General features: G+C 51.9%; 2 protein-coding genes across 2 annotated transcripts; both read right to left on the bottom strand.

Moving 5' to 3' along the window:
* Nucleotides 1-9,961: 9,961 nt before the first annotated feature.
* MNX1 (motor neuron and pancreas homeobox 1) lies at nt 9,962-13,707 on the bottom strand. The gene is made up of 3 exons (XM_005528528.2): nt 13,041-13,707; nt 10,856-11,016; nt 9,962-10,764 (listed from the first exon to the last, which is right to left on the bottom strand). The coding sequence occupies exons 1-3, from the start codon at nt 13,642-13,644 to the stop codon at nt 10,426-10,428; spliced, it is 1,104 nt and encodes a 367-aa protein (XP_005528585.2). The 5' UTR covers nt 13,645-13,707; the 3' UTR covers nt 9,962-10,425.
* A 349-nt stretch (nt 13,708-14,056) lies between these two features.
* On the bottom strand, nt 14,057-15,989 carry LOC148185250 (uncharacterized). Its single transcript, XM_088062927.1, has 2 exons — nt 15,372-15,989; nt 14,057-14,578 (listed from the first exon to the last, which is right to left on the bottom strand). Exons 1-2 carry the CDS (start codon nt 15,901-15,903, stop codon nt 14,406-14,408), a joined length of 705 nt encoding a protein of 234 aa, XP_087919053.1. The 5' UTR covers nt 15,904-15,989; the 3' UTR covers nt 14,057-14,405.
* Nucleotides 15,990-16,860: the final 871 nt, after the last annotated feature.

The raw sequence follows: 16,860 nt of genomic DNA, 5'->3' as shown, positions 1-16,860 counted from the left end.
TACTTCCCCCAGCAGCCAGGGAGTTGTTTATTCTCACCTTTCCTCTGAGAGGACAGGGCAAACTTTAGAGAAAAAGGTGACCTGGGAGCAGAGAGACCCGCTTTCAAAATCCTGGGTTACACTACAAACAACAGAAGATACTATCCAAAGAACAAAGCAAGATGCTTTTTTTCAGTCTGTTTCATACCACTGTCAAACACTGGCAGCTTTTAAATGTACAAACCTTAAAAATTAATTGTGATAAAATTAATTACAATATTTTCTAGAATTCATGCCAATTAACAAAGTATGGGCAGCAGCAGAATTGATGCTGTTTTGCTGTTTACAAAAGTCACTATTTTAGGGGGTGTGTATAAACATCTCCCTTTACAACCAACCATGCCAAACCTTCTACTTAAAGTTTGGAGTATGGACTCAGGAGAAAATCTGTGCAAGACCCTAGAAATAGCTGCTGTGGAGCATATGGGACTCTGTGAGTAAAAATTGTTCCCCCTGCACTGCAGCAGCCACTTACTAATTGCCCTTTTTGCAGGAGTTTAGGTAGACCCAGCATGTCAGCATGGTGGTTTAATAACACACAAATGAAAACACATTGCTCTAGCAGGGAGGTTGAGGCAACTTGGCTGCTGTAGATAAATTTTGAATCATCTTCCTTAGCTCAAAGGTGCCAGGCTGCCTGTCCCTGCCTGCTGTGAGGGCTTTGCTGCCGTGGCAGCATTGCCAAGTGTTTTATGGGTGTGAGCATTCACTTGCTGCAGCTGCCTGAGGTGGTGCAATGCAGGTGTTGCTGTGCAATTAGAGGAGATGGTTTTAACCTTACAGTCGGGAGTTACTATTGTTTCCCCCCACACACACACACTGAGACTTGCATTAATTATTATTTCTCCCAGAGAGATCATATGTTTTGTTCAAAATTAGTCTTGTCACAGCCATTTTCTTCAGAACAGATTTTACCTGCCTGTGATTTTACATTCAGCAGGCTTATGTATAAACATCATTTTGAAAAGAAAAAACACTTTTCAAGGAAAGCAGCAGAAATACACTGCCAGCCCACAGTGCTGTAGTCACGTCAACAATGGGTTTTGTGGGTGATTCTGCACAAGTCTCATCTTCTCACTGTGATTCAGTGAGGGAATAACTGTCCGACAGAAATTTGACAATTCCAAGATAAATGTGAATTCCCGAGTCTTGGATCTTGTCATATTTAACAACTTTTTCCATGGTCCTACTGGCCAGACTGCCACAGCTCAAGAGGGGTGGAAGGCCTGGCAGACTGCTGTTGATGTACATAAGCATCTGCAAAGCTGTTCCAAGGATCTAAAGCATATGTGAAAAGGAAAGCAGAGAGGATTTTGTACTTATTTATATGTGTATTTATATTAAAATATATATGCATAATGTATTTTATAGGTATTCTACATGTATGCTTCCAGTGTCTATAAACAGAATATACAATATATAAATTTTTTCATGTATCATACTTCTAACCCTGGAGAAAAAACACTAGTCCCAGCAAAGCTGGCCCTTCCAGAGTCTCTCCTCTTTCTAGCAGGGCTGTAAGGCCTCTAAGAGCAGCAAGACCAAATGCTGGCAGTTGCCTTCCTGCAGGACTGCACACTAAGCACTGCCTGCCAGCAGAGGCTGCTGAGGAAGTTACACCTGGCTGGGACACATTTTGCTTTGTCTGCCACAGAATAAGTGTTCAATAACATACACAAAATACAGCCCCTGGAGATTTCTTCCTGTTGAGTATTAGTCTGGCAGCCCATGTCAAGCCCCTGTGAGAAATGGTCCCTGATCTTCCAGTAACAGAGATGCCACTTAGAATGTCCCAAACTCTTCCATACAGCAGGTTTGGGAGAGTTGCTACTTAACGAGAAGAAAAGGGTTTTGGACTGGTAAAAATACAATATGCTGGAAAGCCAAGCAGCTATGGTTGTAACACTAATCCTTACTCCCACCAGACCAATTGGGAAACGCAGTGTGATTTGCTTTAGATGCATTTAACAAAAAGCCGGATGTTTGATTTTTTAGCTGTGTAGCAGAAAATTTCAGTTCTCCCTTTAAACAGCACGATCCACTCATAGCTATTATGGCAGCTTCAATTTTTGTTTTTCTTTTAAGCTGGACAGCAATGTTTTAAACTTTCTCTGTTTTCTGTATCAAAATTAACAGGGCAGTGAAGTCTGGTTTTTAGCTTTGGCCGGAGTGTTACGCTGATAAATCATACACAACTCCTTTTGGCAGGGTTTTAACACGACACCTGAACGAGCCAAGTATCTGCAGGGCTTTTTTTCACTTGACATTTTTCCATTGTCCTGCACGCCGGGGATGAGGGGCTGATGTCAGTCGTGCTGCGAAGGCGCAGACGCAGCGGGGCTGCCCTGCCTGGTGCTAGCAAAGGTGTGCAACCCAATACTGTGCTCAGAGCACATCTGGGATCGTTTAATTCCCATTGTTCTGCGGGTGAACTTTGCACATGAAAAGTTACAGCCCAGCAGCAGCCGGTGCACAACGGTGATTTCAGCTTAATAAATAGGTGAGTGGCAACTCTAATACTCCAATTTTTGTTGAGCTGATCATAATTGCAGCTTTGTGCCCAGCTACATCCCGTGTCTGTGAGTCAATATGCAATTTTTTCCTGCAGTTGATAAAGCAATTTTGTTTTCAGAGAGAATTTGCTCCATAGGGTCACTTTTAAAAGGCTGACTGTATGTTTTACCCAAGACTTTTTGGGTTGGACTGATTTCTTGGTAGAGATACGACTCTTTTACTACGTGACACTTTTGGTGATTTCATCTCCTGGAGGAACTTTCCTTCACTCTCCAGTAAAGCATAGTTCAGCATGAGGCTTGCAGGCATGGACATCACAGCTGCCTGTACGAAACAGCTGTGCTATCCCCAGATTCTGGTGTGACCTGCAGCCTTGCTTTAAAGCTAATTACAGTAGCCTTCCCCAAATTTGGATGCATGCACGATTCCAAACTGGATACCACATGGTTTCCCTAATAACACTTTAAGGAAATGAATGAGCACCTATCAAGGATAAGCCTAGGAGGAGCCAGCTGGCACCAAAAATTCCTTAAAACTTGTGTCCTAGGTCAAAACTTAACACACCAAAACATTGTGTGAACTGAGTGGAATTCATTTCAAAGTGAATTAAAAACGACTGAGTTATGTAACTAAAATGAGAGGTACAGAGCAAAATTAAAACAGAGACCATTTTTTAATTGTTACTTAATAGTCTTTTATCAGTTACACTGAAATGTTTCATTTTCATAAGTGTCAGATTTCTAAGTGTTACACATTTTTCATTAAAAACTCCATTATGGACCTTTTATGGTTCAGATGATAAGAGTACCCTCAAATCTCTCCTGGGTGCACAAGCCCTCGTGGCTCTGGTGTGGAATAGCAGGGAATACTGTTGGAGGCACTAAAGTTCACTGGGGAGCAGACATTGGTCACAGCCAGGGACAGAACAGTGTGTTTTGTAACAAAGAGATAATAAGCCAAGATATGCTTGGTATCACCTTGAGGAAAAATAAGTCACCTTGATTGCATTTTCTGAGCTTGCATCTTCAAAAAATTATCTTTCCTCCTCAGCCAAAGCCTTATATTATGAGTGGATTTTTTTTCCTTACTGTGTAGTTCAAATCACCTTTAAAATACTGGCTAGATGGTATTTACTTTGCAGATTTCCCTACCTAAATGGTTTGAAACTGTGTGTTGGTCCCTTGAGAATATTTATTATGCCAGGGATTATGCAGGTACTGTGTGTCAGGGATGGGGAAGCAGTGCAGAAAGGCAGGGACAGCACCTGAGAATCCTGAACTGTTCCTGTGATGATAAAAGCTGTGGAGGGAGGCTCTCGGGAGCTCTTCACCAGCACTTCAGAGCTTGAGCAGAAGGCAATAGATTGGCTTAAAAGCTGTTGTGGGTTTTGAATCAGCTCAAATCTCTTATCTCTGGTCTGAAACCTGTGTGAGAATCAGATTTGCAGAGACCTGGACCCATCCATGCTTCTGGGGTTCCCGGTTCTTGGGAATCCTCACACCAGGTTTGTGGGTTTAAGGAGCCTTCAGACTGCTAAGAACTGGAGAAACAAACCTTTGTTCCTGGCCAGGTTTTTGACACCCTCAGGGAAGCTAACACTTTCCCTGAATTGGCCTCCTCCAGGGAGGAGCCAGGGCTCCCCAAGGCTGATGTGGAGCTGTCAGAGGCACAGGAGTAACAGGTTTTGCAGAAGAGCACATTTACGACTTTTCAACATTATCCCATTTTCATTTGCTACCAAAATCGACCCTCAAATCTAACCTGTAAATGCAATTCTCAGTCCTAGAGATGAACATTTGGAGGAATAAAGGAGTGTGGGGTTTGGGTATCTTGCCATCATATTGCTGATGATAGAGATTTCTTGCTCCCACCCAAAGCCAGAGGAACCCAGGACGTTTTGGGTCACTGCAGGAGTGGCACACTTCAGAGGCACAGACAGGGCATCTCACCTCTGCTAAAACCTCCACCATGGGCTTTTCACCACCCAAAACCTGCGTTACACTGAGTGGAATCTGATCACAGGCTGAAGAGTGAAAATGTGGATTAAATTCACAGGTTTTATTAAGAAAACCACACATTTATCTGTCATTTCATCTCCTCCACAGTCATTGATTGAGGTTTCCAAGACACACAAAAAGGCAAAAGAAAGTGTGAAGACCAGCCATTTTATGAGGTGGAAGCTCAAGAAATGAGAAGTAGCTTGCACACGTTGTCTGAGCAAGTTACCTGCAGAATAGAGCTGAGTGCCTTGATGCTCTGAGCAGGAATGGAGGGGCAGCAGATCACTGCCTCACATCACCCAAATCTGCTTCTCCCAGCACCCCCAGCTCACCCTCACAATACCATGTGAAGTGCTGTTAAACAAGTTGAAAATCCTCAGGCTGTGGTGAACTAGGCTCTTCAGAAAAGCTGGGGGGGGCAAGAGCATGGGGGGAAGGAAGGGAGTGAAGAGATCCCTGAAGGAGGGTGAGAGCTGCAGCAGAAGCTGGGAGGGGAGAAGGAGACAGCACAGGCAGCGGGAACCACTGGCTGATGCTGCTGAAGTGTCATCTTAATTATCCCTGGCAAAAGAACAGTGATTAACATCGATGACTGTGGACAACCTTTATGTAATTACTCATTAACATTTCTAAAATTGCACCTAGCAGCTACAGCAATACATGCTTTATAGATTTATCATTTTGAAGTCCAGAAAGAATCATTAGATGGTCTAGGCAGGCCCCAGCACACTGCCAGCCACTATTACACTGCAGAAATCAGCACCGGAGGTGGCTCGGCAGCTTCTGCTTGGCTTCCACGTCCTTTCCAGAAAGGCCATCCAGGGATACCAAGCAATGGACAATCTGCCCCATCCTTTGAGGTGTTCTAAATTGAGATCACTCCCCTGCCCCTGCCTTACATCAAAATCCTCCCTGGCTGCTCTTTTTTTTATTATTATTTATGGAAATGGTACCCACAGCCAAGCAGGGCTGGATGGGGACAGGAATTCTCCGTCCCCATCTCCTCTGTGCGGGAAGAGAGGAGGCAGCTGAATCAGGAACTTCTGCATTGTGCATCCATACTCCCTCTTCAGACACGAGTCCCACCTGCCAAAAGGTACCATTGGCCAAGAATATTAACAGAAGTCCTATGAATAATAATTTAAAACTGTGGATTAATTGGAGGAAATTGTGATCTGCTTGCAAATATCCTGCAGGTAGTAAAATGGAGCTAAGCCTTGCAGCTACAAAACTCATTGCAAGCCACTGCCTCTGCTGAGTGTTACTAGAGGAAAACAGCATGTTCTTTACTCATTTTAGAGACCAGTCCCAGTTAGACTTACTCAGCAAAATGTGGTTTTTTTCCAAAAGGAAGTGGAAAACAGATTTTATAGAAGCTTGCAATCGGTCAGAGAAAAAACACTCTGATTTCCTACATTTCCTATTGTTGCAGGTGATCCCATTTCCATGCAGGCACTTCCATTTCCACCTAGGACTTTGTTAAATTTAAGTTCTTCTATCCTCTGAGTAAGGAGAAGACAATAAATATCTCCTGATCCACTGTCCTTGTAGAGAACTGTTTGGAAGAGACATTACACTACCCTCAAGGCAAGAAAAATGAAGCAAAAGGTCCAAGAAAAGACAAAAACATCTCTTCTTAATGTGGAACAACCTCAACCCACAGTTGCTAATCCTGGTTGCATGAATATTGGTGAAAAATAAAAAATCTGTGTCACAGTTGCTGCGTGGTTCTCGGAGTAATGTGCAGCTGGTATTTAACTCTGGCCAGACCAGACCTGACCATTTTTGAGGGGCAGAAAGATTGTAGTTTGGTCACTACACAACACCCAAGGGAGACTAAGGGCCTTGGGGGCTTCATCCCTTCCATTATTTGTCCTGTGTGTTGTTCCTGAGATTCAAACAGTCAACCAAGAAGCTCCCTGCACATGACAGGAGCAATGCATGGCTCAGGAATTAATAAATTATGTTCCTGCTTTCACAGATGAAGCACAGTGTGGTTATCTCGGCACCCAGAGCGCTCAAGGGGACGTTTGGGAAGGGAAGAAGGGCATCTACACTAAGATTCACTGTCCTGGGGCATCTCTGCCGTCAGCTGGGAAGCCTTAGTGTAGCTCCCTGGCAGAGGAATCAGAGCTGTGACAGGAACCAGGCTGGAAGCATCCACGGGGGAGAGGTTGCTGCTGGCACCCACACAGGAGCAGCAGACACAGTGTCAGCCCTCCCACGCGTGTCCAGCCCCACTGGGAAGGGAAGGAGTGTGGGAGGAGGAGGAAGAACCTTGTGACGGCATCTTACTGAGAGCTAGAGAAATCACTGAGAAACAGAACATTAATTGCTTAGTTTTGGATGTATGTAAGAGTTTGGACTTCTGAAATAATCAACAGTCTTTCTGCTAGTGGAGTATTTCATTCGCAGCAGTTGCACGGAGAGTTTGAGGGAGATTATATATTTATGGTTTCCCATTTGAAAGACTTTTAGCAGGTTTACCTCAAACATATGGATCCTGTTTTGGTTCTTTTGTTTTAGCACTTAATGCTTGTGAAATTGCCAGTTAATGACATCCATGCCTAAACCATGTTGCTTTTTAAAGTAAAATGTCTACCAAAGGTCCGTGTTCATACTTACCACTTCTCAAGTACAGCAATGAAAATTTTAAGAGGTTTGTTACCTACTGCGTCTGGGGAGGGAACAGACCAAATAATGAAATTACAAACAGGGGTTTAGATTAAAGTGCTGCCTGTGCTGGGTCTTGAAGCAGCTCAACCGCACCAAAACCGGTGGGGCACCCCGGGGCTGGGTGTTGGGGGCACCCTGGAAACCCTGGTGCAGGGAGGCCCCACACTCGCAGGAAGGTTGGTGTGGGGGGAGGTGGCTGGGAGAACAAGGCTCCTGGGGCAGGGTGAGGGGTTCCGGGGGATGAGGCTGGATGCGGGGACACCCCCGAGCTGGTGCGGGGCTCAGCCAGGGAGCGCGGCCCCTGGCCGGGCTGGCTTGAGGGTGATAACGGGGCCCCTTCGATAGCTCCGGGCTGGGTCCCCCTGGCAGAGACTTCCCCGCCCGGGGCGCTCCGGGAGCGGGCGCGGAGCCTCCCCGGGCCGGCGCTCCGGGAGCGCGGAGAGTGTGGCACGCGTTACCGGCTCCGCTAATCACCCCGAGCCTTTGATGGCCCTGCACGTGGGAACGAGCCTTCGCACTTCAAAAGAGCGTGGGAAATCCTGATTAAAAGGCTTTTCTCCCCCGTTGGGACCGACACCTTCTTTGAAGCCCTTCCAAGCGACAGTGCAAACGCACCCAGCGCCAAAGGACCGTATCTATATTTTAAGTGACTTTAATTTCTCTTCCCCCCTCTTGCTCTCTTTCCCCCTCCTCTCCTTTCAGTTTTGGAAACACCTGGTAAGTTGTAAAATGATTTACGAAGTGAAAGTGTTAAATGAGGCCACCAGCTGTAAGACTGACAGAGCTTTATGAGTTTTATTAGGTGCCCTATTATGGAAAATAAACTTTAATCCGTCCATAAAAACAGAATCTGAAAAACATATTTGCCCTTGTAGTCTGGAACACTGAAGGTATTCTTGTGAGACGCTGGGCTTTAAAGAGATTAATTTTATTGAGACAGACACAATACACCGGTAGGACTTTGATACCGAGTCCGTGAATAGCTGCCTGTACCCGCAAGGCTGGTTTTCGTGGGGCTGAAACGAGTTTGGACACACACCTCTTGGGCATACAGGATATTTCTGGCCCGGTGGAGCACGTCTGCCAGCTTAATTAGTGTGTGTTTAATTGAAAATTGATGACTGAGGGAGGATCTTTATTGTTGGGGGTGGGGGGTGATCTCAGGTAGGATTATTATTATTATTATTACTATTATTATTATTATTATTATTATTATTATTATTATTATTATTACTGTTGTTTTTGTTGGTGTTGTTATTTACACTATGCATTATATTTAATTCATTGATCATTTTTTTGAGATAAGGTGTTGTCCAGACTGGTACAGTTCAGACGTTTTAAGGTAGAAGCAAGAGGTAAATCCTGCTGACAGTAACTCGGACGTGTCGCCGGGATTAGGGCGGAGGAGCCACCGTGGTCCTCTGCGGGTCTTGCCCGCTCCTGCCCGGCTGTTCACCCAAGAAGATGCAGCCTTAGCCAGCTGCGTGAAAAGCACGGCGATACCAATGCCTTTATTTTCCTATCGCCTTGAAGTCTCCACAGCCTGTGGCCGAAAGAAAATCGTTTACAGATTTAAATCAGAGCCCCCGACGTGATCGTTTCCGTGCAAGGGGGTAGGTATCGGTCAAGCCCAAATGGAGATTATCCCAATCAAGTGTTTTGCCATATGGGATCTGTTCAGATTTATGATTAATCGTGATTTTTGGCGTGTCACTCCGGGGCACTGGGCGTGCGGGGCCGGTGAGCTGGTAACTACCCGCGTTATGCCTGGATGCCACCTCCAGCGGACCCACCTGAGCTCTCCGTGAAGGATAACACTTTTCCTTCATTAATCTCATCCCATAATCTCATGCATCCTCCAGCCTGTGTTTCACGGGGCGGATTTTTACAGAAGCAGTTAAGAGGGGCCAACGCTGTGGCATCACAGAACAGGTTAACGCGACTTTGTAGAAAATACCTTTATTAAAATTATTATGATTTTATTTTTAAAGTGCAAGGTCGTGGGAAAGCTCTGTATTTCAGAGCTCCTCATTCTCATCCTCCGGAGCTAGGAGGGGGAGCGGTGGGATGCGGGAGCCGGGTCCGTCCGCCCCCTACGCGGGAGCAGAACTGAGCCGCCCCGTAATTCACGCGCAGGGATGAATTACCAGACGTGGCCCCGAGCTGGTGGGGATGAGCCAGTGATTATATTTAAATTCGCTATAATTGATTTGGGGAAGAGCTGCCGTGACAGCGATTAATTGATCTGCAAATTTATTGGCGAGATAAATCGCGCAGTTATCGAAAACCCCGCGCTCCACCGCCGGCAGGGTGGGGAGCGGGGGGGGGGGTCCCGTCCTCACTGCTGGGGAGGGCAGGGGGAGCGCCTCGCTCCTTTGGAAGTCGAGCCGCCCCTGGAAAGTGGCGCTACCCCCTCCTTTCGTAGGCCCCATTCCCTCAGGAGGGAACGGCCCCGGCCAGGCCCTGAGCTCCTAAAACCATCGCACAGCGGGGATCGCCGCCGCCTCCCTGAAACCCGCCTGGCACCGGCAGCTCTGTTGCTGGGGGCAGCTTCGCCCCTGTACTGAGGCGCTCCTCTCGGGAATGTCCTTTCAATATCAGATATTACACGGCCGTTGTGGCGCTGGGCTAAATTCGGGTTAGGAAGCGGTGCCCCGCTCCCTCCCGAGCGCAGCGGGATGCCTTGGCCCGGGCGCAGCGAGCATCCTCCCCTCACACAGCGCTCATACACCTCCAGTAAAAAACGCCGTTTATTTTCCCTCCCCCTCGCACGGGTGGGAGGACCTGGGGAATAATTTAGCATGCATAAGTAGAGGTAATTTTTTTTTTTTATAAATACGATATACAAAAATAAAGACAGTATTGAGATTTCCAGCAGTTTTAACGTTCATGACATAAACAGATTTCCCGATATATAGGAAGAACAAAACATTTCCAATACTCAGCAAAAGGAACGCGCTTCCAGGGGGCAGGGATGGGGGGTGGGGTAGCTCAAGTTTTGTCTGGTTTTCAGTCAGTAATAACACTGTATTCACGATAAATCCTCTTCCCCGCCCGGCATGCGGAGGATCCTCTTCTGCATCCCTCTCCAAGCAGGGAGAAATCAGAACAAGGGGGGAGCGGGACTGGTGCCAACCAGGAGCGGCGGGACACCCCCGCGGCGGGACGGCTGGAGGGAGCTGGACGTGCGGAGGGCTCACTGGGGCTGTGCCGGGGCTCCGTGCCGGCCCCGGGGCTGCGTGTCCTCCTCGTCCGCCTCGGAACAGTCGGAGGAGTGGTACGGGCAGCACCTCCCGGCCGCCGCCGCCGCCTCCTCTTCCTCTTCCTCCTCCTCTTCGTCATCCTCAGGTTCGCTGTCGGGCAGCTCCCGCATCCTTCTCCCGGCGCTCTTCTCTGGGGCGGGCAGGAGCAGATCCTCATCCCCCTTGTCCTCGCCGCCGCCCCCCTTCTGCTTCTCGGCCTCCTGTGCCGCCTGCTCCTTCGCCTTCTTGCTGCGCTTCCACTTCATGCGCCGGTTCTGGAACCAGATCTTCACCTGGGGGAGACGGGACACAAACACATCCCCTCATCACCGCCCGCCGGGGCAGCCGAGCCCGCCCAGCCCCCGCGGGGCCGGGGACACTCACCTGTGTCTCGGTCAGCATGAGCGACGTGGCCACCTCGAAGCGCTTGGGCCGGGAGAGGTACTTGTTGAGCTTGAACTGGTGCTCCAGCTCCAGCAGCTGCTGGCTGGTGAAGGCCGTGCGGGGCCGGCGGCACTTCCCCAGGAGGTTGGACTGAGCCTGGGCTGGGAAAGGAGAAGGGGGAGCGCGGAGGTGAGCGCGGGGCCGCGCGTCCTCCGGGAGGGCGGTGGGAAGCAGGAAAGGAGGCAGGAAAGGCTCTGAGCGTGAGACTGAGGCAAGGCTGGACCATTATCCACCGGAGCACGGACCGAGGCGGCGATCGCCTCCAGGCCCTCAGACTCCGGGGTTTCTCGGCTTCCGCAGTGTCAGGGGATCTCCCACAGGGACCAAAAATTAAAAAAAAAAAAAAAAAAAAAAAAAGGAATTAAATGAAATCTTTTAAATAAAGGAAAATATGTCTCTTGATTTCCCAAGAGCCTAACAAACGCGAGACAATAAACCGAAGCCAGGGATAGCGGCGAAGGAGCACGGGGCTCTCCGGGGAGCGGCAATTTGCTCCATTTAATGTTTTAGTTAAACCTGCCGCACTCCCTGCCCGCCCATATCCGTTTAATTAGCAGGATTGCAGGCGGGCACACCTCCGGCGAGCAGGAACCAGGACCAGCACCGAGACTGGGGCCCGCTCCGAGCCCGGCGAGCACCGGGCACCGGCTGCCCCTCGGAGCATAAATCAGCAGCGAGGACTAGAAAACTGTCCTGGAAACGGGAAAAAATAGAAAGAGAGGAGAAAAAAGCGCGCATTTTCCGCATTAAAAAAATAACTACAACTAAGGATTTATTAGAGAGGGGAAACAAAACACCAAAACAACAACAAAAAAAGATTCAGCCACGAGAAGGCAGGAACTGAACCTCTTCGAAGGCCCTGACTCCCCTGGGCATCCGAGCCGGCAGCTCTACTGCCCATTTCTCAGAGTATTTCGATGCTTTGGCTTATTTGGTTTAGAAAAATAAAAGAATCTGGGAAAAGGCGGTTCCTGCTCCCCGGCCGCTGTTGGAGACAGCTCGCTAAAGCGGCAGAAAGAAAAGGACAGTGTCCACTCCCGGCCGAAGCGCCCGGGAGATTTTCTCACCGCGGTGTGATTTTCCAAGACTAGTTTTACTCGGTTATTTATTCCCCTCTGCCCCTTGTTTGAGAGGCAGGGTTCTGACAGCTCTCCTAATTATTTTTTCTTCTTGAATGTTCCAGTCTAAACAACCCCAATTCGAGAGAAAACAATAGACTTTTTTGTCTGCGAATATGTGTGCAGGGTAGGAGAAGGGGGGGGGGAAATCGCAATTCTTTTCTGGCATGATTTTCGTAAAACTACACCTCCGGTATTGTTAAATCGGCCATTCCCACCGAGAGCTCACACCTCCGAAAATGATCTTTGCTTAAACCAGATGCACACAAGGTCCCCACTGCTGTAAGGCCTAGAGCTCAGCACCGTGTTTGCTGGGGCTCTGGGGCTCCGGGGCTCCTGATTCCATCCAGCACCCCCAGCCTCTCCTGTGCCCAAACCTAAACCCTTCCGACTGCACTTCTTTCCCATTCCTTATCTCCAGGGAACACAGAACCCCAAGCTTTTGGCTGAACCCGGGTCCTCCCTACATCCCTTTGCCTAGGAGGCCTGAGGTCGTTACTACACACTCATTTCCGATAAAGAAGTAAAATTAAGAACGGTGAGTAAGTGATGAGACCTGCCACCTCGCTTTTGGGAGGTTACATCAAAACTGGGATTTTGGGGACACCATAAGGACTCCTGCCCCTACCAACCCCCACCTCCCCTCCCCGGCGGTTTTTACCCTCCGCGAACGGCGAGAAAGGGGAGTTGCAAAGGCAGGGAGCAATTTGTCACCTTCCCGTTTAACCTGCCGTGAGAGGCCAGGCTGCCCGGGGCCCCTCAAGGGCAGGGAATGGCGATGTGACCGCACATCCCCGTTTCCCATTGCCGAGCGCTATTTCTTCCTTATAATTTTTTTTTTTTTTTTTTTTTTTTAAAAAAGAGTCTCTTCCACTTTAAGCCTGCAGCTTGTTTAGGCGGGGGCAGGAGTGGGCTTCTAACCTCTTGGAAGGAGGCAGCTCCCGGTAGGCCCGTGCAGTCGACCCGGGATGGACGCGGCTGTGGTGCGGAGGGAGGCAAATACTCACAGTTAAAGTCGGGCATCTTGGGCAGGATCATGCCCGCGGTGGAGGCCCGCAGCCACTGGTCCAGCTGGAAGGTGCCGGCGCTGAGCTTGATGGGGTCTGCGGCAGGGTGGGAGGGGTGCGCTCCCTGCACCTGCGAGTAGGGGTAGGAGAGCGCCGGGTGCTGCCCGCCCAGCGCCGAGTACCCGTACACCGGGTGCCCGTAGAGAGCCGCCTGCGCCGGCATGCCCGGCCCGCCGGGCGCCGCGGGGTGCAGTCCCAGGGCCATGCCGGCCGCCGAGGCGTGGTGGTGCGGGTGGGAGCCCGTGCTCGCCCCGGGCAGGAAGCCGGGCTTGGGGACCAGGGCGCAGTGCGCGGCCAGGAGGCGCGGCGGAGAGGGGCTGTCGGTGCGCAGGCAGTCGGCGGGGCCGCCGGCGGGGTGCTCGGAGGAGGATGAAGAGGACGAGGAAGAGGAGGACGAGGAGGGCGGGCTGCCGCTCCCGCTGCTGCTCCTACCGCTGCCGCCCAGCGAGGTGACCAGGGCCAGCGGCGCGCTCTGCCCCGCCGCCGCCTTGGGGGGGTCGACAGCCAGCAGCGCGTCGATGCGGAAATTTTTGGATTTTTCCATGGGAGCGCCGGCGGGAGGCGGCTGGGGACCGTGCGGCTGCCCCGGGCCGGCCGCGTCTCCCGGCGGCGGCGGGCGGCACTGTGGCCGCGCTCCGCGGCGCGCCCCTTCAAGGGCGCAGGCGGCTCCCATTGGCCCCGCGCCGCTGCAGCCTCGCTCGCCATTGGCCGAGCCGCCCACCCGTCACCGCCGAGAGCCCGCCCCCTCACACACCCCGCGCTGCGGGCGGCGGCACCGGGGAACAGCCCGGGACAGCCGCGGGGGACAGCCCGGGACAGCCGCGGGGAACAGCCCGGGACAGCCGCGGGGAACAGCCCGGGACAGCCGCGGGGAACAGCCCGGGACAGCCGCGGGGAACCGGCTGCTCCCCGCGGAGAGAGCTTTCCCAGCCACGGCAGTGCGCGGCTGTCCGCCGGTCGCGCTGGCTCCGCCGTGTGTCCATTGACAATTTTCCACTATTCCCGCATCCAGCAAATATTTGCCGTAAACGCGCCGCCGGCCGCTTTTTAACGAGTCGGAAAGAATAAACACCTGCGGGTCAGGGAGTCACCCTGCCACCAAATCCCGGGTCTGTCAACAGCCTTATTACACCTGCTTATCTAAGGCAAACAGCCTCGGACAGAAAAGGGAAAGAGCGGGGCGAGGGGTCTCTCCTCACCAGGGTCCCGTTTCCCCGGGGGGGCCACGGGGAACCCCGCCCCGGCCGTGTGAACGAAAGGTCAGGCTGCGGCACGAAGCACTGCCAAGGCGAACACGTTCTCCTTTCAGAAGTTGTCCCCGGTGGAGAAGGGTCTCGGCTGCGGGAAATGCCCAAATCGCTGCTCCATCGCCGTGAGCCCCCCGGGAGGGACCGCTCCGAAGCCGGGGGGCGGCGGTACTGTGCTCCTGGGGCGGCGGGGCCACCACAAGGGTACGCTGTCCTTCCTGGCCCCTGCCCCTGGGGTGAAAAAGCATTACAAAAAGGTAAAAGCATTGAAAAGAGGAGAGGAAAAGGGAAAAGAAAGGGAAAAAATGGAGAAGAGAAAAGGAGTCCAACACAACCAACAAAATATCTGACAATTTTGGCCCTGTCTCCTTGCCGCTACTCCATGTGCCGGAGGCCCGGAGCACCTCTGCGGGGTGTGCACAGATACAGACAACGCACCCTTTGCTCAGTGCCCTCGGACTCCCCTTTTTCCCCTGCACATTTTTCCCCGCCTTGACCTCACTAGAGCCTCCGGACACACTCGCACAGCAGACACACAGACGCAAGCAGGACAGACGTGTGGACACAATTCCAGCAGGCACACGGGCGCACCTGTGCACAGGCCCGGTACGATGCACACGCACAGCAGAGCCACACGCACACACACAGGACCCGCACACCGGCACCGGAGAGAAGATGCTCCCAAACAGCCGCTGCCGCCCGCCTCGCAGCGGGGGCCGGGGACGAACCTTGGAGCCGCACAAGACCCCAATGCCCTCCCCTTCCCGGGGTGAAGAGGGGGACACGGAGTCGCAGGATCGTTTTAATGAGCCGCTTCGGTTTTGTCGGGGCTCTGAGGGGCTGGGGAGACCCCAGGGAATGGACCAGGGATCACGGCGGCCGCCCCGGGCATTCCAGCCGGCCCCACGTCTCCCATTGACCGTCACTTAGTGCCCCACGCACGGGCAGTCCCAGAGCGGCGAGTGGCCGGCCTGTCCCTGTGACAGATTCTGGAGAAGGAGGAGGGTAGTGGACCCGCACCCACCTCCTTCCCTGCGCCCCAGCCCAGCCAGGGATGAGGGCCATCCACCTTCAACGCGTGGTGTCCAGCCCGCTGGCCACGGGGACGCGGCTATCACCGGCCGGGCGCCCCGAGCAGAGCCGGTGCCAGTTCCCCGTGCCCGGGCCGGCGGTGCCGGGGCTGCGAGGGCCCGTGGCGGCTGCGGAATGTCCCGCACGCAGGAACACTGCTTCGGTACAGCGTGCGGCCCCTTCTCGGGGCAGCTTTGGGGACCGAGCTGCAGGGGAAACTCTCCGGTGTCAGCAGGGAGCCACGGGCGCAGGGCTGCAGGCACCGGTGGGGACCCGTGCCCGCTGCCGGAGGGATGCTCGGCCGGCGGTGGAGGGTGGGCGTGCCTTGAACGCATCTCCAGGGGGCGACGGGGCAGAAGGCGAGGCCGGCTGGTGGGGGACGAGGACCGGGGGACCATGCGACCCCGGTCTATCACCGCCCCAGGGGAGGGCTCAGGCCGGCCGCCCCGTCTGGACACGCCGCACCTTCGGCCCAGGTGTCGCATGTTTTGGCTGATGGATATTTAGTGCTTGGAGAAGGATATCGATTTTCAGATTTTTTTTTTTTTTTGTAAAACGAGTACATTTTTTTAAATCCAATCCTTTCCTTTCCTTTCCTTTCCTTTCCTTTCCTTTCCTTTCCTTTCCTTTTTCCTTTTTCCTTTTTCCTTTCCTTTTTCCTTTCCTTTCCCCTTTTTATTGTTTTTTTTTTTCCTTTTTTGTTACAATTTTTAAAGCCTTTTTTTCCTTCCCCGCACCGTTCCGTTCCGTGTTTGTCCCCACAGGTGCCGCAGGGCATCCGGGCCTGCTGAACTCCCCTCGGCTCCCGCACCTGTGTTGATCCAGTATATTGCCCGGGAGCCAACAATGCGCGGTTATCTCGGCGGAGATAGCGCAAGGAGCGCGCTCCCCCGACACCTCCGGGTGGTCCCTTTCAACAGAGCCCCCTCTGCCCCGGCCGTGGGCAAACAGATGCCTATCTCGCCTTTTGAAAAGCCGGGGCGGTGCACTGGGGTAAATCCCGGTGGGAACAGCGGAGCGCCCGGAGCCCTGCGATGGGGGTGTCTCTCATTTTTCTGAATTAACTCCCCCAAAGCCGTTACAAACCGCAGGCGCGGGGCCAGCGTTATTGCCAAAAACACATATTACACTGAGACATTCTGTAAATGAGATAATGATACATAAACCTCCCTGATAAATGTGACATCCTCGGGATGTCTCCTCTAAATTAGCCGCTTGCATTGACTGCTAATAATGGTGAGTTTATGAAAGCAATTTCAGTGCAAAAAGCACAGGGTCTTCTCGGTCTAATCAGCTGCCTCTCCTAATGGATGAGGGGGTCAGGCGGAGAATTATTGACACTCTGCTGCCCTTAACCTGTTTCCCAATAAAGCTGATTAGTTTTTGTCAATTCATCAGCTAACCACTCTCACCGGGACTGCATCAAAGCCTTATTTGCTCAG

The sequence above is a fragment of the Pseudopodoces humilis genome, chromosome 1, assembly GCF_049639895.1.
Source record: "Pseudopodoces humilis isolate 2021_Gansu_Grassland_sample_001 chromosome 1, ASM4963989v1, whole genome shotgun sequence".
NCBI lineage: Eukaryota > Metazoa > Chordata > Aves > Passeriformes > Paridae > Pseudopodoces > Pseudopodoces humilis.
The sequence above is the reverse complement of the archived record's forward strand: the minus strand, read 5'-3'. Positions and strand labels throughout refer to the sequence as shown.